The sequence below is a fragment of the Octopus sinensis genome, linkage group LG23, assembly GCF_006345805.1.
Source record: "Octopus sinensis linkage group LG23, ASM634580v1, whole genome shotgun sequence".
Taxonomy (NCBI): domain Eukaryota; kingdom Metazoa; phylum Mollusca; class Cephalopoda; order Octopoda; family Octopodidae; genus Octopus; species Octopus sinensis.
The window spans coordinates 10,487,491-10,511,297 of NC_043019.1; the positions used below are offsets into that span (position 1 = coordinate 10,487,491).

The 23,807-nt window shown below is 40.1% G+C and overlaps 1 protein-coding gene across 1 annotated transcript; it reads left to right on the plus strand.

Annotated features, from left to right (window-relative positions):
* The first annotated feature begins 835 nt into the window (after window positions 1-835).
* Window positions 836-23,582, plus strand: LOC115223601 (eukaryotic translation initiation factor 3 subunit I). Its single transcript, XM_029794256.2, has 9 exons — window positions 836-987; window positions 11,602-11,782; window positions 13,251-13,316; window positions 15,069-15,218; window positions 17,477-17,604; window positions 20,046-20,156; window positions 21,409-21,498; window positions 22,494-22,660; window positions 23,447-23,582. Exons 1-9 carry the CDS (start codon window positions 985-987, stop codon window positions 23,526-23,528), a joined length of 978 nt encoding a protein of 325 aa, XP_029650116.1. The 5' UTR covers window positions 836-984; the 3' UTR covers window positions 23,529-23,582.
* Window positions 23,583-23,807: the final 225 nt, after the last annotated feature.

Genomic DNA, 23,807 nt, shown 5'->3' on the forward strand with positions numbered 1-23,807 from the left:
TGGCTACACTCAAAGATCATCTAAAATACTTCTTAATGACTAATTAATGAAAATTAACCTTTCTTCGTATTTATTGTAACAATTAGTGTTTTTTTTATAATATTTTTCAATTAAATAAGTGAAATGAGTCAAACAAGAATTAATTGACTTAGAGTTAGACCGGTGTAAAGAATTTTAAGTTACTCTAGCTTTATATTACCACCCGGTCATTTGAAATTGTGATTAGATTATTGATTGTAAGCAGATAGGTAGAGTGAAGACTAGGGGGAAATCGATTTCGATATATCCCTAGTTTGTAACTGGAAAGTAATTTCAAGATCTTATCCACTTCTGTCCCCTCAAAAATATTTATTTATCATATTTTATCCATGCAGCAGCAGCAGCAGCATAGGAAATCAGGTTTAGGCTACTCCGCCACATCTGGAGTGGTGAGTTAATTATCACGCAGTCGAATTCAGAATATATCACACACACATACACACACCACAAACGTACACACACACATACATACATACATATATATATATATATATATATATATATATACAAACATACATATACACATACATACATTCACACACATAATATATATATATATATACACACACACAATATATATATATACACACACACACCCGCATATATATATATATATATATATACACAATAAATATATATATACACACACACACACAATATATATACATATACATACACAATATATATATACACAATATATATATATATATATATATATACACAATATATATATATACATATACACAATATATATATATACATATACATACACAATATATATATATATGCACACACACACACAATATATACATACACAATCTCTCACCTCTGTCGGATATTATGACATAGAGGTAGTTTGAAGCGTGTACACCGGTAGCGGCACATGCGCACTCTTCCTTTCTCGTGGTTCTCATCAATCGCCGCATTTTCTGCGACATCTCCATCATGGTAAGAACAGCCTTTTTACATCTCTTTAACGTCCTCAATCAATTTTTATCTCGCCTTTCACTGCTGCCGCGGACCCGTTTTCATCCCCTACGACACTTCTTCTGCTCGATAAACCCAACGATTATTCTACAATTGGCGTATATATTCATGTAATGTCCATGCCTTGCCGTTCTTTCTTTGACATGCGGTTCGGTTCCTCTTGAAAAATCAGAATCAGAAGCTCCAGACTCCAAGCTGGATATTCGTCTTATTTCTACTGTTATTATAATTATTAATGTAATTAACTATATTAACTATATTCACAGACACCTCCAGAATACAGAGATACTCCACATTATTCCGTTCTATCTGTGTGGACCACCACTCGTTCGTTCTTTTTCCATACGGGTTCAGATCATTAAAAAATGCACAATTCGTGTCTACTAATTGCTTAATCAAGTGTTTAAATCCATCAAATGACGTTCTTTTGTTTGTAGAAATAAATCTGACAAAAAAAAATCGTGTCTGTATGTTCCCCCGTATATAATGAGTGTATAATATTTACAGTGTGTATAATATTTATACACGCTGTTATATAAACCTGTTATATTTATTATATACCACTGTTTAAAAGTATTCCATATTTCGGCTGCGTAACCCTGTATGGTTTTTTTTTAAATTGAAACAGTGGAACTTTTTGGATTTATGTGGAGGTGGGTTAAATTCATCAAATGACGTTATTTTATTTGTAGAAATAAATCTGAAAAAAAAAAAAATCGTGTCTATATGTTCCCCTGTATATAGTGAGTGTATAATATTTATACACGCTACAATAAACCTGTTATACGCAGCTGTAATGTCACCAATATGTTGATGCTAGTAATGTTAGTGACGACTTATTTAATTCACTGAGGTTAGAAAGAAAGTAAAGGCGAAATCACCTCCAGTGATTATTATTTATATATGTATTTATTATATAGAACTGTTCGTAAGTACTCCATATTTCGGCTGTATAACCCTGTAATTTGAAACAGTGGAAATTTTTTGATTTATGTAGGGGTGGGGTTAAAAAAATTATAAACATTTTTTGCATAATCGTATGAATTCCCGTGTGTAGAAAACTAATTCGCAAAAATTTTCTGAAAATTCCCCAAAATAAAGTTATGAGGGATTATATGGTGTGCTTAAACTAGAGAATTCTCTCTCGTATCTGTGTGTCTAAGAATCGGAAAAAATATCTGCTCGTATATTTGTCAGAGTGGGTATATTAAAGTATACGGTATTATAGACCCATTATATATATATATATATATATATATACACACACCACACACACACACACACTACTTATACAGGCTATACATACATGGATAATTTGTGTAGTCTCCTCAGATTTTTTGCCATTTGCCAGCCTCCGCTGGCCCCTGTGCCGGTGGCACGTAAAAAACACCCACTACACTCTGAGTGGTTGGCGTTAGGAAGGGCATCCAGCTGTAGAAACACAGCCAGATCAAACTGGAGCCTGGTGCAGCCTCCTGGCTTCCCAGACACTGGTCGAAAAGTCCAACCCATGCTAGCACGGAAAACAGACATTAAACGATGATGAAAATGAATATTTATTTGTATACATGTTTCTGGGATAAAATTCCATATTGCAGTTAAATACTTTTGGTAGGAACCAACTAAAATGCATCTATGTCACGGTTCTCTACCTTAGCCCACTGTTCAAACACCTGGAAGTGCAAGAAAGAGCAAAAGTGTGTGTGTGTATACAGGCATGCACGCATGCGTGCACATTTTATTTTAAAGCCACTTTTCAGAAAGTATTACCTAACTTTAAAATAACATTGTTCTTTTTAAGCATATCAAAAAACTTCATCAGGTAATTTCCTATTTGATGTTCGTAAAATCAAGTTTCTTCTAGTTTCACTTTCAGTTTCCCATTTGACATTCGTAAAAATTGAATTTGTTTTACTCTCAATTTCAGCTCAATTAGTTTGATCTTTGTTTCATTGTGAATCCCAACAAAATACTTACAGACCAGCAGATAATCAATGAAAGGCATACAATTAGGATGCTGGCTCAATCTTTGTTGGATTCAGCAACTTGTATTGCTTGATGTATCCTTCATGCAGTGTAGACTTAAAGAGGAAACATTAACAATGGGACTATGTGGTACTGCAATACATGCAAAAACAAAGCAAGCATTCGTCAAAGCAGTTGGTTTGAAAACAGCCATCTCATCATCATTTAACGTCCATTGTCCATGAGTTTGACCAGAGCTGGAGAGCTGCACCAGGCTTCAGTCTGGTTTGGCACAGTTTCTGCAGCTGGATGCCCTTCCTAATGCCAACCACTTTACAATGTGTGCTGGGTGCTTTTACATGGCATTGCACACACACTTCTATGTGGCACCAGCTCAGGACTCTTGCAAGCCAATCGTCTTCACCAGAAGGAGTGGCCATGACACTTCTACTGTGGGGTGTGGATCTTCTTGAGTACAGCAAGGCACCAGGTATCTTGGTCCTTTCATCCTTCTGTCATAATTCTGAGCCTACAACTTCTCTCAAGAAAGACATTTCTTATTTCTTTATTGCCCATAATTGGCTAAACATAGAGGGAATAAACAAGGACAGACAAACGGATTAAGTCGATTACATCGACCCCAGTGCATATCTAGTACTTAATTTATTGACCCCGAAAGGATGAAAGGCAATGTCGACCTCAGCGGAATTTGAACTCGGAATGTAGCAGCAGACGAAATACCACTAAGCATTTTGCCCAGCGTGCTAACGTTTCTGCCAGCTCGCCACCTTAAAGACACCTTACAAGAAAGACATTTCTTTTAAGGTTCAGTGCAGCAAGAATACTTGTGCTGATTGGTGCAATTTCTGCCATGAGTTGTGCGAGAAGACAATTCTCAGGAGATTGAAGGGATTTACTATAACGACAAGCCTAATTATCGTGGAGGTGGATGAGTGAATTCTCACCAAGGTTCAGTGGTGAGAAAGTCACTGGGTTTTTTTGGTGGCGTGGAAAGACAAATCTGCAAAGTGTTTACTCCTCAAAGATCTGGACTGCAGTGAAAACACTTTGCTTTGGCACGATCACACTTCAATGGGGTTTTGCCCAGCACCCATATCATTAGCACTGGCAGGTGCTCCTATAAAAATATTTACCAGTGGGCAAATGGCATTTATATGCATTCTGTTGTTGTTCGCAAGCACAGAAATTTTGGATCCTCACACTCAGACTTAATGGATGCTGCGTAAACTAATAAGGAGAGTACAGGAGGCGGTCGAAAAAGCCAGCTTCTATATATGGCTGAAGCAGGAAGACCGAAAATGGCTTGAAAGTCATAAACACGCTGACGGGAAATAACATCATTAGGTGAGACAAGCTGACTGACAGGTGACGGTCGTTCAGAAAAAGTGCGGGCTAAAACTACGCGCCTTCACTAGTCAGTTAAGGTGAGACAGTGTCACGTGCAACTTGCTGGGGCTGCCTGCTGGAACCTATGCGGCAGGTATTTAAAGGGAGAAATTTGACAAGACAGTCAGTCACCGGCTGACACTCGCTGACGATACATCGAAGAGGCCAGGGAACAGAAGAAAGAAGACACCTCCGGAGGGGGGGGGCACGTCAAAACGGTAGAGGAGTAGGGGCCGAAACTGGACGTGGTTCCTCCTGATGATGTCTTCAGCTAACTGGATCCTATAAAGGAGCTGTTGTGGTAGCAGACCACGAAACACGGTTGTAATTCCCCAGAAAATTCTCCACCAATTTGGAAAAAACGATGTGCACTGCCCAAGCCATCTCCATGAGTTCATTTGGCAAAACTCTATTCAAAATAAGATTTTTACTCCTTGTTCACACTCCATATCACTTATAATTATGAAATCATCATCAAATGTTTTATTGAAATAAACTTTTTGGATTACTATGATTTTACAAGAATAAAATAGGAAATTACCTTTAATTATTCCACAGCACTGTATCTTTTATCTTTCAGTTTTACTCTAATAGCTGAGTCACTACCAGATCTAGAGAAGTTTCAGGTGTGGAAGCAAGGTCTAGAATCAAAGGGCCTTAGAGTTAATCTAGTAAAAACCAAAGTCTTAGTAAGTAGGAAGACAGGTAAACCACAAATCCCCTCAGGTAGATGGCCCTGCTCAATCTGTAGGAAAAGTGTAGGTAGAAGCTCCATAAGATGTACCCAGTGTAATTATGGCCTCATAAGAGATGCAGCAAAATCGAAGGAAGGTTAACTGCGAAGATAGTTTTTGTATGTGGCAGATTCACAGGGGCAGTAAACACTGAAAATGTGCAGAGAACATCTTCCATCACATGCCAGGGGGGAAATTTAAAAGTAACCTCTATAAAACTGATTTTTAAACATTGAATGCCGATTGGGATCCACCTGATTAAAATAGGAATCAGCGGTTCATAAATAAAACATGGTTGGAAATCATCATCATCATCGTTTAACGTCCGCTTTCCATGCTAGCATGGGTTGGACGGTTCAACTGGGGTCTGGGAAGCCGGAAGGCCGCACCAGGCCCAGTCTGATCTGGCAGTGTTTCTACAGCTGGATGCCCTTCCTAATGTCAACCACTCCGTGAGTGTAGTGGGTGCTTTTTACGTGCCACCGGCACAGGTGCCAGACGAGGCTGGCAAACGGTCATGATTGGATGGTGCTTTTTATGTGCCACTGGCACGGGGACCAGTCAGGGCAGCGCTGGCTACAGCCACGTTCGGATGGTTCTCTTATGTGCCACTGGCACTGGTATCACAGCTACAAATTCCATTGATGTTGATCAATTGCGATTTTGATTTTCACTTGCCTCAACAGGTCTTCCCAAGTAGAGTTTTGTGTCCCAAGAAGGAAAGGAATGCATAAGTGGACTGGCTACATCCCAGGTAGAGGCCACGGGTTATGGCCTCACTTGTCCTGTCAAGTCTTCTGCTCTAAACAGTTATCCACACGTCCTCACTTTGTAATAACGTTATACTCTACCAATACAGTTGTTTTTTATCATAATTTAATGTCTGTTGTCCATGCTGGCAAGCTAGGGAGCTGCACCAGACTCAGTCTGATTTGGCCTGGTTTATATGGCTGGATGCTTTTATATGCTCCTGCCGTGAGTGCTTTACACCACCAGAAGGATCAGTTTTAACACTTCTGCTTTTTAACTAATTAGTTTGGTGGTGTTATAATAAGGATTGTTATCAGAATTTGTTGGAAGCAGCAGTAGGAATCAGTTTAGAAATAAAAACTAGTCTGATATAAGAGATGGACCTTCAATTTGTGCTCCAAGAAAGGGCGATATATGAATGATTACCTCCTACTAAGTCTCATGACAGACCTGCAAACTCCACCAGCCTTTACATGGTTGCTGTACCTGCTATAACTAACAGCCAACTATTACTCAACCCTTTAGCATTTAAATAGCCTTATCTGGCTCAAATATTCTACCTGTTTTATGTTCAAACCAGCCAGATCCAGTCTCTCACACCCACCCTACAATATCATTCTAAAAATAAACAATCACATCATTGAAATCTCAAAGATATGAGATAATGCATGATTAATTCAAAACAAGTGTGAATAAACAAACGTGAGCTTAAAATGCTAAATGTTTCGATCACACTCTAATAGCTTAAGTAGGGAAGCTTCTTTCAGTTTCCATCTACCAAATCCACTCACAAGGTTTTGATTAGCCTAGTGCTGTAGAAGACATTTGCCCAGGGTATCCTGCAGTGGGATTGAACCTAAGACCACATAGTTGGGAAGCAAACTTCATGACCACACAGGTGCCTATGGAGTAAAAAAACTAGATGGTCACAACTAGAAGGTCTTTCAACACCACTCTACTCAGTAAGGACTAACCTGGAGCTAAACACCACTGAGCCAAAATTGGAGTCTCAAGTTGTCATTTGATCTGTTAGAAATAGCAGCCATATATTTCCCTCAAATTATACCTTATTGTCTTTGATATGATATTCTAGATAATGTAATCTTAGATGGAAGAGACAGGATGGTCAAATCTGAATTGCCTTAGTCTAAGGATCTTTTCGGTTTGAACGGCAGTTTTTTCTAGCGGTGTCATGAAATTGTCACCCATAATTATGACCCTAGTATCGATCTATTGCATTTCAATCTCTTTTAGGGTTAGGGGTGGGGGGAAGGGCATTTTTGTTTTGTTCACAAATGTAAATAAACCCAATCTGTTTCTTAAACGAGGGACATATTCATACGGCACGGAATGTTTTTTTTACCTCAATGGACGTCATTGATTGGTTGAAATTGCAGAAATTGAAGAAGAAAAAAACAACAAATATCTTACAAACTATAGAATTTTCTCAATAAAGCCAAGAGAAAAAGATGTTTTATAAACACATTCTACCAGTATACGAAGTTTAAAATTTTTTAGTTACCTAGAAATTATGTTAAAAACTGCCATTCAAACCGAAAAGATCCCGGTCTAAACACCGTCAGTAGTGTTGTTTATTTCCTGTTTGGGTATTGAATCTGTTTTGTCTGTCGTCTTCCTTCAAATGTCAAAGTAATGATGGTTTCACTGACCTAAAACGTGCGTTTGTCATTTTAAAGTACTCTTAATGCACACACTTAACACCACTTTCCACTTTCACGATTTCAATACACAGACAGAAGCATTTATTATGTTCCAAATGTCATCTTGACCTTTTTGTTACCATGGTATTTTTTTTTTTAAATAAAATTTTTGATGCACGTTTTGTCTAAGATGCTTGCTTTCCAGTCACATGGTTCTGGGTTCAGTCCCTCTTCGTGGCACTTTGTACATGTGTCTTCTACTTTAGCCTTGGGCTGACCAAAGCCTTATGAGTGGATTTGGTTTCAATCACACTCTAACAGCTGAAGTAAGGAAACAACTTGTTCGATAATGTGTGTGTGTGTGTAACGAGCTTCTTTCAGTTTCCATCTACCAAATCCACTCACAAGGTTTTGATTAGTCTAGAACTGTAGAAGACACTTGCCCAGGGTATCATGCAGTGGGATTGAACCTAAGACCACATGGTTGGGAAGCAGGCTTCATGACCACATAGCCACACAGGTGGCTAGAAACTGAAAGAAGCCCGTCTTGGTGCATTGCTGTACTCAAGAAGACCCATCCTCTACTGCAGAATTGCTACCAGTGCAGGTGCACATAAGAAGCACCCGGTACACTCTGTATAGTAGGTCATGTTAGGAAGGGCATCCAGCTGTAGAAACTATGCCAGAACAATGGACCCTGGTGCAGCCCCTGGCATTGCCATATCTGGGCAAACCATTCAATCCATACCAACATGGAAAATGGATGTTAAATTATTATATTTATGTGTCTTTCTGTTTGTCCCTCCACCGCTACTTGGCAACCAGTGATGGTGTGTTTACATCCCCATAGCTTAGTGGTTCAGCAAAACAGACTGATAGAATGAGGACCATGCTACCTTAACCCTTGAGCATTTAAACCAGCCATATTCAACCCAGATATTGTATATGTGTTTAATGTTCAAACTGGCCTGATCTCACACCTACCCTACAATGTCATTCTTAACATAAAACAATCGCCCATTCGATATCTTGAAGCTACAAGGTAAATATATGATTAATTCACAACAATGTTAAATAAATAAATGAATATTACATTTGACGAAGTAATTTTAATGCTAAAGGATTAAAGCAGCTGTATCCAACCAAGATATTCTACTGGTTTTGTGTTCAAACTGGCCGGATCTGGCCTCTCTCACATACCATACTCTTTTACTTGTTTCAGTCATTTGAATGCAGTCATGCTGGAGCACCGCCTTTAGTCGAGCAAATCGACCCCAGGACTTATTCTTTGTAAGCCCAGTACTTATTCTATCGGTCTCTTTTGCCGAACTGCTAAGTTACGGGGATGTAAACACACCAGCATCAGTTGTCAAGCGATGTTGGAGGACAGACACATACATATATATACGATGGGCTTCTTTCAGTTTCTGTCTACCAAATCCACTCACAAGGCTTTGGTTGGCTCGAGGCTATAGTAGAAGACACTTGCCCAAGGTGCCATGCAGTGGGATTGAACCCGTGACCATGTGGTTGGTAAACAAGCTACTTACCACACAGCCACTCCATACAATATTATTCTAAAAATAAACACTCACATCATTGAAATCTCAAAGCTACAAGAAAATGTATGACTAATTCAAATGAATTTGAATAAATAAGCATCGTATTTGATAGAGTAGTGTGAATGCTAAAGAAATAAATGGTTTTTAATTAAGGCACAAGACCAGCAATTTTGAGGAAACGAGGTAATTAGTACCATCAACTTCAATAGTTGACTGGTACTTTATTTTATTGACCCTTGAAAGGATGTAAAGCAAAGTTGACTTCAATGGAATTTGAACTCTGGTCGTAAAGTGCTTGTAGAAATACTGCAAGACAATTTTTTTCCAACACTAATTATTCTGCCATCTTGCTGCCTGAAATGTCATTAATGAAGAAAAATGTTATACTGCTAAATCGTGCCGGATTCTTGATTAATTTCGTAATTAACTGGAACAGTTAGGCAATGTATAGAAATATCATTACTGAAGGGTTAACCTTTAAATATCACATTCCTCTTTTTTTTTTGCATTTCTCTGTAAATTTAAAGGCTTTGTAACAATGTAAGAAATTGATATCATTGTTCTGACGGTATGTGGGTAGAATCATTAGCACACAGGGCAAAATGCTTAGCGGTATTTCGTCTGCCGTTACGTTCTGAGTTCAAATTCCATCAAGGTCGACTTTGCCTTTCATCCTTTCAGGGTCAATTAATTAAGTGCCCGTTGGGTACTGGGGTCAATGTAATCGACTGGCCCCCCTCCTCCAAAATATATATATACACTCACATGTAAATGGCAAACAATGAGAACGAGTGTTCAACACCTGCTTTGATGGATGGTGTCTTTATGTATTAAGGCTACCATTGGTTTCATGTTAAGGAATATCTCAACTGGTGTTTTAATCTTAAATAGATGAACACCAATTTTCCTGTGATTGGCTTGAAGAATTGTTGAGATACTTCTTAACATGAAACAAGTACACACACACATACACATAAAATTCATTTAACATTTTGAACTGAATATCTACAATTATTTATACCTCTATCTGCTTTGAGTTGAACTGTTAGAAGCTCATTATTTTATGTTCTCTCAGAGTTTCTAAATTCTTAAGATGTAAAATATATTTATATAAAGCAATTATTTATCATCATTTAACATCCACTTTTCCATGTTTGCATGGGTCAGACAAAATTCATTGAGGCAGATTTTTCTACAGCTGGATGCCCTTTCTGTTGCCAACCTTCATCAGACCTGGAAACAAACAACACTGCTTGCATGACAGTCATGCTTGTTTACAACTGTTGTGTGATGTCATGGCAAGGGTACGCACACACACACACACTCTTTTACATGCGTGTGTGTGTGTATATGATTATATGTGCATGTTACTGTCACCATCAGATCAGGCAAGCAGTGTCCTTTCTTTCCAGCTTTCCCTGAAAACCTGTCTGGTCATGGGAGAATATTGCCTTACTTGGAAACAGGCAGAGGTTGGTGACAGGAAGTGCATCCATCTGTAGGAAAATCTACCTTGACAAATTCTGGGAAAGCAAACATTTAACCCTTTCGATACCAACCCGGCTGAAGCCGGCTTTGGCTCTGTAGTACAAATATTTTGTTTACATAAGTTTTGAATTAAAATCTTCCACCAAACCTTAGTCACAATTTATGTTCCTAACACTAGCTTAATGATAACTAAGTTATTTTACTAAATCCTTTGTTATATTCAAAGTAATTGAAAGAAACACAGAATATCTCAATAGAAATAAGGTAACAAAAAGGTTAAAGTCACCATGATATTTTTAACCCTTTTGATAGCAACCCAGCTGAAACCAGCTCTGGCTCTGAGTACAAAAGTCTTGTTTTCATAAATTTTGAATTAAAATCTTCCACCAAACCTTAGTCACAATTTATGTTCCTAACACTAGCTTAATGATAACTAGGTGATTTTACTAAATTCTTTGTTATATCTAAAATAATTGAGAGAAACACAGAGTATCTCAAAATAAATACAGTAACGAAAGGGTTAAATGATGTTGATGGGATAAAACAAATATCTTTTATGTATGTAATATATATATGTAGGAGTGGCTGTGTGGTAAGTAGCTTGCTTACGAACCACATGGTTCCGGGTTCAGTCCCACTGCGTGGCACCTTGGGCAAGTGTCTTCTATAGATTCGGGCCGACCAAAGCCTTGTGAGTGGATTTGGAAGACGGAAACTGAAAGAAGCCCGTTGTATATATGTATGTGTATATGTTTTTGTGTCTGTGTTTGTCCCCCTAACATCGCTTGACAACCGATGCTGGTGTGTTTACGTCTCCGTAACTTAGCGGTTCGGCAAAAGAGACCGATAGAATAAGTACTGGGCTTACATAAGAATAAGTCCTGGGGTCGATTTGCTCGACTAAAAGGTGGTGCTCCTGCATGGCCACAGTCAAATGACTGAAACAAGTAAAAGAGTATATGTATATATAAATATATTTATTTTGTTTTTCTCTCTCTCTCTTTCCAGAAACCGATATTACTTCATGGACACGAGCGGTCCATCACGCAAATCAGATACAGTCGAGAAGGAGATTTGATTTTCTCTTGTGCAAAAGACTCCACACCAAATGTCTGGTTCTCCCTCAACGGTGAACGCCTGGGAAGCTACCGTGGACACAATGGAGCTGTTTGGTGTCTGGATGTGGATTGTATCCTTTTTCTTAAAACTTATTTCTTATAATCAACACCATTAACGATATATAAAGTAACTGGGTCAGACTTTGCATGATATGACACACCACATGAATATATCAGTCATCAGTCACATAAAGCCACATGATTAAACCTTTAGTATTTAAACCGGCCATATCCGGCCAAAATAGTTAATCTGTTTTATGTTCAAACTGACCAGATCCAGGCTCTCACACCTACCCTACAATGTTATTCTACATTAAGTAATTACACCATCAAGATCTTGAAGATATGAGATAATGCATGATTAATTCAAATCAATGTGAATCAATAAGCATTATGTTTGATAAAATAATCAGAACACTAAAGGGTTAAACCTTAACCAATATACATCACAGTATATCAATCATTTGTCACAAAGCCACACGATTGAACTTTTGACAGTACACTTCACAGAATGAATATATCAATCATTAGTCATATAAAGCCACAAGATTAAACTTTTGATAATACACACTACAGTATGAACGCATCAATCATTAGTCATATAAAACCAGGAGATTAAATCTTATACAATACATACCACTGAATATATCAATCATCAGTCATATAAAGCCACAAGATTAAACTTTTGACAATACACTCTACAGTATGAACGTATCAATCATTAGTCATATAAAACCAGGAGTTTAACCCTTTAGTATTTAAACTGGCCAAATCCGGCCCAATATATTCTACATGTTTTATATTCAAACTGGCGATGTCTAGCCTCTCACACCTAACCTACAATGCCATTCTAAAAATAAGTAATCACATCATTGAAACCTCAAAGCTGTAAGATGATCCAGGATTAATTCAAAACAATTTGAGTGAACAAGTATTACATTTAACAGAGTAATCTGAATACTAAAGAGTTAAATCTTATACAGTACATAAAAAGCACCCACTACACTCATGGAGTGGTTGGCGTTAGGAAGGGCATCCAGCCGTAGAAACATTGCCAGATCAGACTGGGCCTGGCACAGCCTACTGGCTTCCCAGACCCCAGTTGAACTGTCCAACCCATGCTAGCATGGAAAACGGACGTTAAACGATGATGATGATGAATATATCAATCATCATCATCATCGTTTAACGTCCATTTTCCATGCTAGCATGGGTTGGACGGTTCAACTGGGGTCTGGGAAGCCAGAAGGCTGCACCAGGCTCCAGTCTGATCTGGCAGTGTTTCTACAGCTGGATACCCTTCCTAACGCCAACCACTCCATGAGTGTGGTGGGTGCTTTTTACGTGCCACTGGCACAAACTTCAGCAAAACTAAATCATTCTAGCATGGAAAAAATAAAAATTAGCAAAAAATAAAAAATACAAAAAAAAATGAAAACATTCTCTGAAATTCCTTGAATACTTAAGTGATATATGTTTGGTGCTTATGAGGGTGGTTTTTTGGTTGTGTGGCATTATTTCTTTAACAAAGTCTTTTAGGGTGCACCCAGAAATTATTGACTGGTTCAGCTGACAACAGTTGCCGTTTGTGGGACTGCGAAAAAGGTAAAGCAATTTTCTCACCTTCTTATGTCGTAAGCCTTCTCTTCTTTAACAGCAGGTCAGTCTTGATTGAGCAAAAGTGTTCCGGCCATGACCACCTTGTTTTGTTTCATTTTGTTTTTCTCTCAGCTATCATAGGTGCGAGTGTGACGATGTGCTAACAAATTTGTTTTCCAACCACATAGATTCAGGTTCAGTTCCACTGCATGGCACCTTGGGCAAATGTCTTTTACTATAATCCCAGAGCAACCAAAGCCCTGCGAGTGGATTTGGTAGGTGGAAACTGAAAGAAGCCCACTGTATGTGTGTAACTCATATAGTAACAGTAAGAGTATAATTTGAGGAAGATTTAACTGGTATTTCTAGCTGGTTGAGTGACTGCATAGAGCTTCTTTTGTTGGGAGTAACAGTATGATTTGAAGGAGATTTGGCTGCTATTTCTAGTTGTTAATATGACTTTAAACTGCATCCAGTGGTGAGGCCCTGATTCAGGAGTTCCAGAGTTTTGAGGAGTGTGGAACCACCTCTTGGCCATATTGATCCCAAGTCTACTCCCGTAGCACCTGTCAGGGTCCCAGTTTATGGGTTAGATAGCATGGGAATAAGGGAATAAACAGCTCCAGACCAAATCATGGGTGTGGAGGTGCGTGGTTTAGTGGTTAGGGTGTTAAGGTTGTGGTTTCGATTCCTGGACCGGGCGATGCGTTGTGTTCTTGAACCAAACACTTCATTTTCACGTTGCTCCAATCCACTCAGCTGGCAAAAATGAGTAATCCTGCGATGGACTGGCATCCCGTCCAGGTGGGGAATTTCTACACCACTGAAACCGGCCCTTATGAGCCTGGCATGGCTTGAGAAGGAACATTTTTTTTTTTTAATCATAGGCGCAGGAGTGGCTGTGTGGTAAAAATGGCAAAAATCTCTAGGTGCTGAGCAGATTAACAGTCAACAAACTGTCAATAGCCAGGCTAAACCAGTTCAGTTAGTGAACTGCTTACTATCTCACCTGTAGTTGTGACATGCACAGGTGAGATTTTTCAGCTACGGAAAGACCAGTGTGGCTAAAACCCAAGTTAGACATTCATGATGCATCGATCAATTCAGGACTTTTGGTGTGAAAGAGTTACGTTGTTTTGGGCAAGTCACCTGACTTGGATGGACCTAGCCAGTTGTCTGCTCAGAACTTCTGTAAAGGTTTTGAGGGCGATTTGGCTGTTGTTTCTAGTCAGTTGAGTGACCATGTAGTGGAAGCACTCCGTCGGTTACGACGATGAGGGTTCCGGTTGATCCGAATCAACGGAACAGCCTGCTCGTGAAATTAACGTGTAAGTGGCTGAGCACTCCACAGACACGTGTACCCTTAACGTAGTTCTCGGGGATATTCAGCGTGACACAGAGTGACAAGGCCGGCCCTTTGAAATACAGGTACAACAGAAACAGGAAGTAAGAGTGAGAGAAAGTTGTGGTGAAAGAGTACAGCAGGGATCACCACCATCCCCTGCCGGAGCCTCGTGGAGCTTTAGGTGTTTTCGCTCAATAAACACTCACAACGCCTGGTCTGGGAATCGAAACCGCGATCCTATGACCACGAGTCCGCTGCCCTAACCACTGGGCCATTGCGCCTCCACATGTAGTAATAATACCTTCATTGACTCTTTCTCGTCTTCTTCATTATAGACCCTCAGAGAGATAAGACCAACGAATGACTACCTGTGCTTCTGTCTGTCTTTCACCTATTGTTATTTGCTTTTTCAGGTGTTGCGTTGATCACTATTCCAACTAGCACAGCCGTGAGGACCAACGGATTCTCATACAGTGGTCAGCTGATTATGTTCTCCACAGATACCACCATGGGCCAACAATGTACCATACACATATACGACAGTAGAGATGATTCACAAATCAGTAAGTACACACAATGACACATTATTTCCATTCTATTTAACCCCGAGATCAGTCTTGACTAAGTGTACATGTTCATCCGTCAGAATGACAGGAACCAGTGGGCATCATGGGTGAGGAAGGACTTGTTCTGTGTCTTTATTTAAAGCAGTAATTCTCAACTGTGGTCCATACAAGATTCTGTTAAAATTTATGTGAATTGGTTAAGTTACGTTAATTTTTTGGTTCAAGAAGCAAAAAGCAAGGCCATGTAGGGGACATGGAGTTATGTACAGGGAGGGTGTTCATGCAAAGAGTTCAGGCCATTTCTGGTCAAGAGAGACTTTGAACCGAGCGGTCGTTGGCATCTTCACTATCTCGTCTGACAGCTTATTCCACGGATCCGCAACCCGGACGGAGAAAGACCCCTCTCCTTCGATTGAGATGAAATCGTCGCAGATAGAGCTTTTCGGAGTGACCCTGCAGACGACGCTCTGGAGCAGGAGTGAAGAACAGCTCTTTCGAGAGGTTACACTTTCCGTTTATGATGTTGTGAGCGAGAATGAGATCACCACGTTGTCGTCGTTTTTCTAGAGAATAAAGGTCGAGCGTCTTCAGCCTTTCTTCATAGGACAAATGCTTGAAACCAAGAGCCATGCGGGTAGCCAGCTTCTGGACTCTTTCGAGATGATGTATGTCTTTGAGGAGATAAGGAGAAGAGGCTTGAATCCCGTACTCCAATATGGGTCTCACCAGCGTGACATAGAGCAGTAGGAATATGGCTGCTGTGAGCATTCCGAATGATCGTCGAATCAAAAACAGAACTCCTTGGTTATAACTTTTACAATGTACAAAATGTTTTAACAATTTTTTTTTATACTATTCCTTATATTTAATTATAAAAATATAGTAGTTTTTTAATCCTTTAGCTTTTAAACTGGCTAGATCCAGTCTCTCACACCTACCCTACAATGTCATTCTAAAAATAATCACATTATCAACTGCAACCACCCCTGTTTAACCATAACCAGCTTCCTGTTTAAATCTTCTAATACCAACCCACCCGAGACCACTCCTTGGTTCTATGATACAAGGATTTCTGTTTTAAAGTGTTCTAAATTAAAACCTTCCATCAAAATTTCACGTTGACTTATGTTCCAAACTCCAGCTTAATCTTTTACCAATTTATATTTATTTTAAAAATTGAAACAAAGCCAGTGTATTTCAACAGAAATATGATAACAAAAGGTTTAAATATTGTATGACTCAATCCATCTATCATCATCATCATCATCATCATTTAACGTCCGCTTTCCATGCTAGCATGGGTTGGACGAATGACTGAGTGCTGGCAAACCAAATGGCTGCACCAGGCTCCAATCTTGATCTGGCAGAGTTTCTACAGCTTGATGCCCTTCCTAATGCTAACCACTCCGAGAGTGTAGTGGGTGCTTTTACGTGCCACCGGCACGAGGCCAGTCAGGCGGTACTGGCAATGACCTCACTCGAATCTTTTACACATGCCAGTGGCACAGGTGCCAGTAAGGCGATGTTGGTAACGATCACGCTCGAATGGTGTCTTTTGCGTGCCACCGGCATGGAGGCCCAATAGCCACTCTGGCAACGATCACGCTCGGATGGTGCTCTTAATACCCTACTAGCACGGGGCTCGAGTGCCAGTAATGCGATGCTGGTAACAATCATGCTCGAATGGAGCCTTTTAAGTGCCACTGGCACGGAAGCCAGTTAGCTGCTCTGTCAATGATCACACTCGTATGGTGCTCTTTGCACCCTGCAAGCACGGACACCAGTCATCGAATTTGTTCTGTAAGTTACCTAAGAGCCTTCCCTGTTTCTATGATGCAAATTTTGTTTTAATGTAATCTAAATTAAAAACTTCATCAAAATTTCGTGTTAATTTACATTCCAAACACCAGCTTAATAATAATGACAGTTATTTTACTAAATTTTTAATTACTTTCAAAATTAATTCAAACAAAGGCAGTGTATTTCAACAGGAATATACTTACAAATGGGTTTAAAACATCTTTGGAGTATACAAAACACCAAATCTGTTCTTAATGCTCTAGACCACATATCTATAAATAGGTGCCATGAGGTGGTGCATCGATGCATAAGTTGTCTGTAGGTGTCTCGTTAGTTAGGAAGTCTGAATGTCCCTTGTCTTTGTTTGTAACCTGCTGAACGGATCTGATAAGATTTGATCTCTTGACTCTTGATTCCAATGCACTGGTGACCAATATGTTTCTTTGTCTTCCCAGCAAACTGCAAGCCTGCGAGAAGCGTAGAGGTTACTGATTCCAAAGTTACCTGTGGCCTGTGGGGCCCTTACGATGAATACCTGATAACAGGCCATGAAAACGGAGAATTGAGACACTACGATATTAAGGTACGTACGTCTGTAAACCCCATCAAAGACTTTCTGGTGTATGTGTTCTGGAGAACAGAACATTATACAATTTGATTATCATCATCATCTCAGTGTCCATTTTTGCCATACTTGCATGGGTTGGACAGCGTTGATTGTGGCAGCATGGACAAGTGATAATAAATATATATATATGTGGAGGTGCAATGGCCCAGTGGTTAGGGCAACGGACTCGCGGTTGTAGGATCGCGGTTTCGATTCCCAGACCGGGCGTTGTGAGTGGTTAATGAGCGAAAACACCTAAAAGCTCCACAAGGCTCCGGCAGGGGGTGGTGATCCCTGCTGTACTCTTTCACCACAACTTTCTCTCATTCTTTCTTCTGTTGGCCTGCTCCCTTAGCCAGTGGGGTGGCATCATTCGAAGGCTAAAACAATGCGAACGCATTGTGACCAGCGATGTGTAACAACATCTGATGGTCTGTTCGGTCACGTGATCACGTGATATATATATATATATATATTATATATATATATATATATGCACAGGCGTGGCTGTGTGATAAGAAGCTTGTTTCTTATCACATAGCAAGGCAGCGAGCTGGCAGAAACGTTAGCATACCGGGTGAAATGCTTAGCGGTATTTCGTCTGTCGTTATGTTCTGAGTTCAAATTCCACCGAGGTCGACTTAGCCTTTCATCCTTTCGGGGTCGATAAATTAAGTACCAGTTACGCACTGGGGTCGATGTAATCGACTTAATACCTATATCTGTCCTTGTTTGTCCTCTCTATGTTTAGCCCCTTGTGGGTAATAAAGAAATAGGTATTTCATCTGCCGCTACATTCTGAGTTCAAATTCCACCAAGGTCGACTTAGCCTTTCATCCTTTCGGGGTCGATTAAGTAAGTACCAGTTATGCACTGGGGTCGATGTAATCGACTTAATCCCTTTGTCTGTCCTTGTTTGTCCCCTCTATGTTTAGCCCCTTGTGGGTAATAAAGAAATAAGAAGCTTGCTTCCCAACCACATGGCTCTGGGTTCAGTCCCACTGCATGGTACCTTGGGCAAGTGTCTTTTACTGTAGCCTCGGGCTGACCAAAGCTTTCTGAGTTGATTTGGTAGATGGAAACTGGAAGAAGCTTGTCGTATATATATGTATATATTTGTGTGTGTGTGTGCGTTTGTCCCCCCCCCCACTATCGCTTGACAACCGATGCTGGTGTGTTTGTGTCCAGAGAATTATTGTAACCATGGTTATCTCCCTTGTGTTTTTCTTGTCTTTACCAGCTTCTCTTATTTGAAACGTCATCACCTCAAAAGACGACTAACAAACGGTTTTGTCTTCAGCTTGATAAATGGCAGAATAAATAATCGTTTTGATCAGGAAACCCTGGGTATCTCTATTTGCAAGATTTGTGGGTTTTTTTATTATAAGATTGCATATCATCATCATCATCATCATCGTCGTTTATTGTCCGCTTTCCATGCTAGCATGGGTTAGACGATTTGACTGAGGACTGGCGAACCAGATGGTTGCACCAGGCTCCAAACTTGACTTGGCATAGTTTCTACAGCTGGATGCCCTTCCTAACGCCAGCCACTCCGAGAGTGTAGTGGGTGCTTTTTACTTGCCACCTGCACAGGTGCCAGGGGAGGCTGGCAAATGGCCACGATTGGATGGTGCTTTTTACATGCCAGAGGAATTCCTGAGGTAAATCCCGTGGCATTTATATCCATACTGTTGATGACATCAGGTAGCCGCAGACAGCGAATGTGCTTTAATCAGGCGGTACTGGCAACGGTCACAGAAAATCCTGTTTTTTTTGTTTTTATTTATTTATATGTGTGTGTGTGTGTGTGTGTATCATCATCGTTTAACATCTGCCTTCCATGCTGGCATGGGTTGGACGGTTTGATAGGAGCTTGCTAGGCAAGAGCTTGCACTGGCCTTCACTGTCTGTTTTAGCATGGTTTTTACAACTGGATGCCCTTCCTGATGCCAACTACCCAGCAGGGTGAAAATATATATATATATATATATATATAGATAGATAGATAAGAAGTTGGTTTGTGAAAGCACGTGGTTGAATATATAGAAAATAGTAAAAAGTGAAAAAACTACAGAAGGCTTGTTTTAAAAGGTTAAAAATATATATTTGAGTCAATATGTCTGAAGAATATTATAAATTTTTTCTTTTCTTACAATGACATTGTAAGAAAAGAAAAAATTTATAATATTCTTCAGACATATTGACTCAAATATATATTTTTTAACCTTTTAAAACAAGCCTTCTGTAGTTTTTTCACTTTTTACTATTTTCTATATATATATATATATATATATATACACACACACACACACACACATACATACATGTAGCCGTTGACCCATATATCGATATATAACAGCAATGATAATCGTCCAGCTTATATATTTATAATTTTCTTTCTCTTCCCCCACTAGACTGGTGATCAAGTTCTCACTGTTGCTGACCACAAGCGATCAATTAATGATATTCAGGCATCACTGGATCAAACCATGATAATTACTGCTTCAAAGGATAACACTGCCAAGGTTGGTATCTCCCAGCTCTTCTGCTCATTTTATCATCGCCATCATGACCAGATGTCTTGTAGGTGGAGCTGAAACTTGTATTTCTTTTACTATTTCAGTTGTATCTGTTGCACACCTGTTTACCACTGCAGTAGTCTTGTTAGTACTTTTGTTTAACTTTTTTCTGATACTAACCCACCTGAGAATTCATCTACGAAGCAATTGCCCCAGCTCCCCTTCAGGGTTGGCGAAAGCGATGTGGTGGACAACGAAAAACCTGGCTGATGACAGTCAAGGCTGATCTGGAACCCACCTGTGATTACAGGTCTGCTTAATCAAGGCTAACCGAGGGCTAAACAAGTATTACCATTAGTGTGGTTGTCTGTCTGTCCAGTTTATCATTTCGGCCGGGCATTGGGTCCAACCTTTTCACCCTCGAAGGATCTGTTTTATTTAAATGAATTTTTCCTGATGGAACCCCAGCTATTGAAACATGTTTCTACTCAACAAATTCCTAACCCACAGATCCCCAACACACCCCTGGTACTTCTATCAAGGCGGCGAGATGGCAGAAACATTAGCACGCCGGGCAAAATGCTTAGCAGTATTTCGTCTGCCACTACGTTCTGAGTTCAAATTACGCCGAGGTCGACTTTGCCTTTCATCCTTTCGGGGTCGATTAAATAAGTACCAGTTACGCACTGGGGTTGATATAATCGACTTAATCCATTTGTCTGTCCATGTTTGTCCCCTCTGTGTTTAGCCCCTTGTGGGTAGTAAAGAAATAGGTATTTCGTCTGCTGCTACGTTCTGAGTTCAAATTCCACCAAGGTCGACTTTGCCTTTCATCCTTTCGGGGTCGATTAAATAAGTACCAGTTACGCACTGGGGGTCGATATAATCGACTTAATCCATTGGTCTGTCCTTGTTTGTCCCCTCTGTGTTTAGCCCCCTTGTGGGTAATAAAGAAATAGAAATAGGGACTACCATTGTTGGCCCCAAACAAGATTGTGGGTCAGCAACTGCTGCAATGTTTATATTAAGCTTTAGGATTGTTGCATTCACACATATCGTCATTCATACAAACATTGCCTCTCACACACATTCACTCATATACACTCTCACATTCAGTCACTCACACACTCTCACTCTCACACATTCACTCATACTCACAGACCTGCTTCTTTGATTTGTTGCACTGAATCCAAAGTATGAACCCCATCACATCACTGGAATTTCTCTCCCTCTCTACCCAATCTCTCATCCATTGCAGCTCTTTGATTCGAGTTCCTTACAACTGATGAAGACTTTCAGAACAGAACGCCCGGTCAATTCAGCATCCATGTCATCATTGAAGGAACACGTAAGTTATAGATTTTATTTCATCATCATCATTAGCATTTAACGTCTGCTTTCCCATAATTGCATGGGTCAGAGCGAATTTAAACCAGCCATCATCATCATCATCGTTCAACGTCCGTTTTCCATGATAGCATGGGTTGGACAGTTCGACCAGGGTCTGGGAAGCCAGGAGGCTGCACCAGGCTCCTGTCTGCCTCCTGGCTCCCCAGACCCCTGTAGGTTTCATGTTCAAACCAGCCAGATGCTTCCTGCCACATCTCTACAATGTCATTTTGAAAATAAGCAATCATATCAACAAAATCTCAAAGCTAAGAGCAGTGTGAATAAATAAGCATTGCATTTGATGAAATAATCTGAATGCCAAAGGGTTGAGGCAGATTTTCTGTAGCAAGATGCCCTTCCTGTCACCAACCTTCACCTATTTCCAAGCATTAATGGGGTCTTAAGGCAGCGAGCTGGCAGAAACGTTAGCACACCAGGCGAAATGCTTTGCGGTATTTCGTCTGTCATTACGTTGTGAGTTCAAATTCCGCCGAGGTCGACTTTGCCTTTCATCCTTTCTGGGTCGATAAATTAAGTACCAGTGACACACTGGGGTCGATGTAATCAACTTAATCCGTTTGTCTGTCCTTGTTTGTCCCCTCTGTGTTTAGCCCCTTGTGGGTAGTAAAGAAATAGGTATTTTGTCTGTCGTTACATTCTGAGTTCAAATTCCGCCGAGGTCGATTAAATATGTACCAGTTACGCACTGGGGTCGATATAATCAACATAATCCATTTGTCTGTTCTTGTAGCCCCTTGTAGGCAGTAGAGAAATAGGTATCAGTCTCTCTGGTTTCGGTAGGCCTGCAAAGGGCATCAAGCACCGCTCCTTCTTCAACTCCATCATCATCATCATTAGTATTTTAATGCCCATTTTCCATGCTAATGATTCTGTGAGCTCGTAGCCTTCAGTAAAAATAATAATTACAACGATAATTATGTGTTTGTGTTTCAGGTGATCCTTGGAGGTGGACAGGAGGCTATGGAGGTGACCACCACATCAGCCAGGGTGGGTAAATTTGATGCCCGGTTTTTCCACTTGATATTCGAGGAAGAGTTTGGCCGTGTCAAAGGACATTTTGGACCCATAAACAGTGTTGCCTTCCATCCCGATGGCAAAAGGTAAGCTAGCACTTTCTCTCTCTCTTTGTGAAGTGTGCATCTGTCCTTGTTTGTCCCCTCTGTGTTTAGCCCCTTGTGGGTAGTAAAGAAATAAGTATTTCATCTGTCGTTACGTTCTGAGTTCGAATTCCACTGAGGTCGACTTTACCTTTCATCCTTTCGGGATCGATAAATAAAGTACCAGTTACGCACTGGGGTCGATGTAATCGACTTAATACCTATATCTGTCCTTGTTTGTCCCCTCTGTGTTTAGCCCCTTGTGGGCAATAAAGAAATATATATTATATATAGGCGCAGGAGTGGCTGCGTGGTAAGTAGCTTGCTAACCAACCACATGGTTCCGGGTTCAGTCCCACTACGTGGCATCTTGGGCAAGTGTCTTCTGCTATAGCCCCGGGCCGACCAATGCCTTGTGAGTGGATTTGGTAGACGGAAACTGAAAGAAGCCTGTCGTATATGTGTGTATATATATATATATATATATATGTGTGTGTATGTGTTTGTCCCCCTAGCATTGCTTGACAAACGATGCTGGTGTGTTTACGTCCCCGTCACTTAGCGGTTCGGCAAAAGAGACCGATAGAATAAGTACTGGGCTTACAAAGAATAAGTCCCGGGGTCGATTTGCTCGACTAAAGGCGGTGCTCCAGCATGGCCGCAGTCAAATGACTGAAACAAGTAAAAGAGAAAAAGAGAGATGTATATATATCTGTGTGTGTGTGTGTCTGTGTGTCCATTACATTTTCCATATAGATTTGATCCTAAAGAATTCTGTTTCTGTTGCAGTTTCAGCAGCGGTGGTGAAGATGGTTACGTGCGAGTGCACTACTTCGACCAATCTTACTTTGACTTTGAAATGGAGATTTAATTCTTTTAAGAATCTGTGGAGAATAATGGCTGAAATAAAGTTATGTTTACATCACCTTCTTGTTGCCGTTGATGTCATTCTACCATTCCAGGTGATAATTGCTGTTGTTGTTGTTGGTCTATCGTTCCAGGTGAACTCTTGAGATGACTTTTGATCAAAGGTGTTCTTACCTGCGACCGTTTTTGTCTTTTATGCAGGCATAGTGAATCTAAAACTACATTAATTAATGTACCCTTCTTTGTCGTTTAGCCTTAATTAAAAATATTCCAACCGTGACCA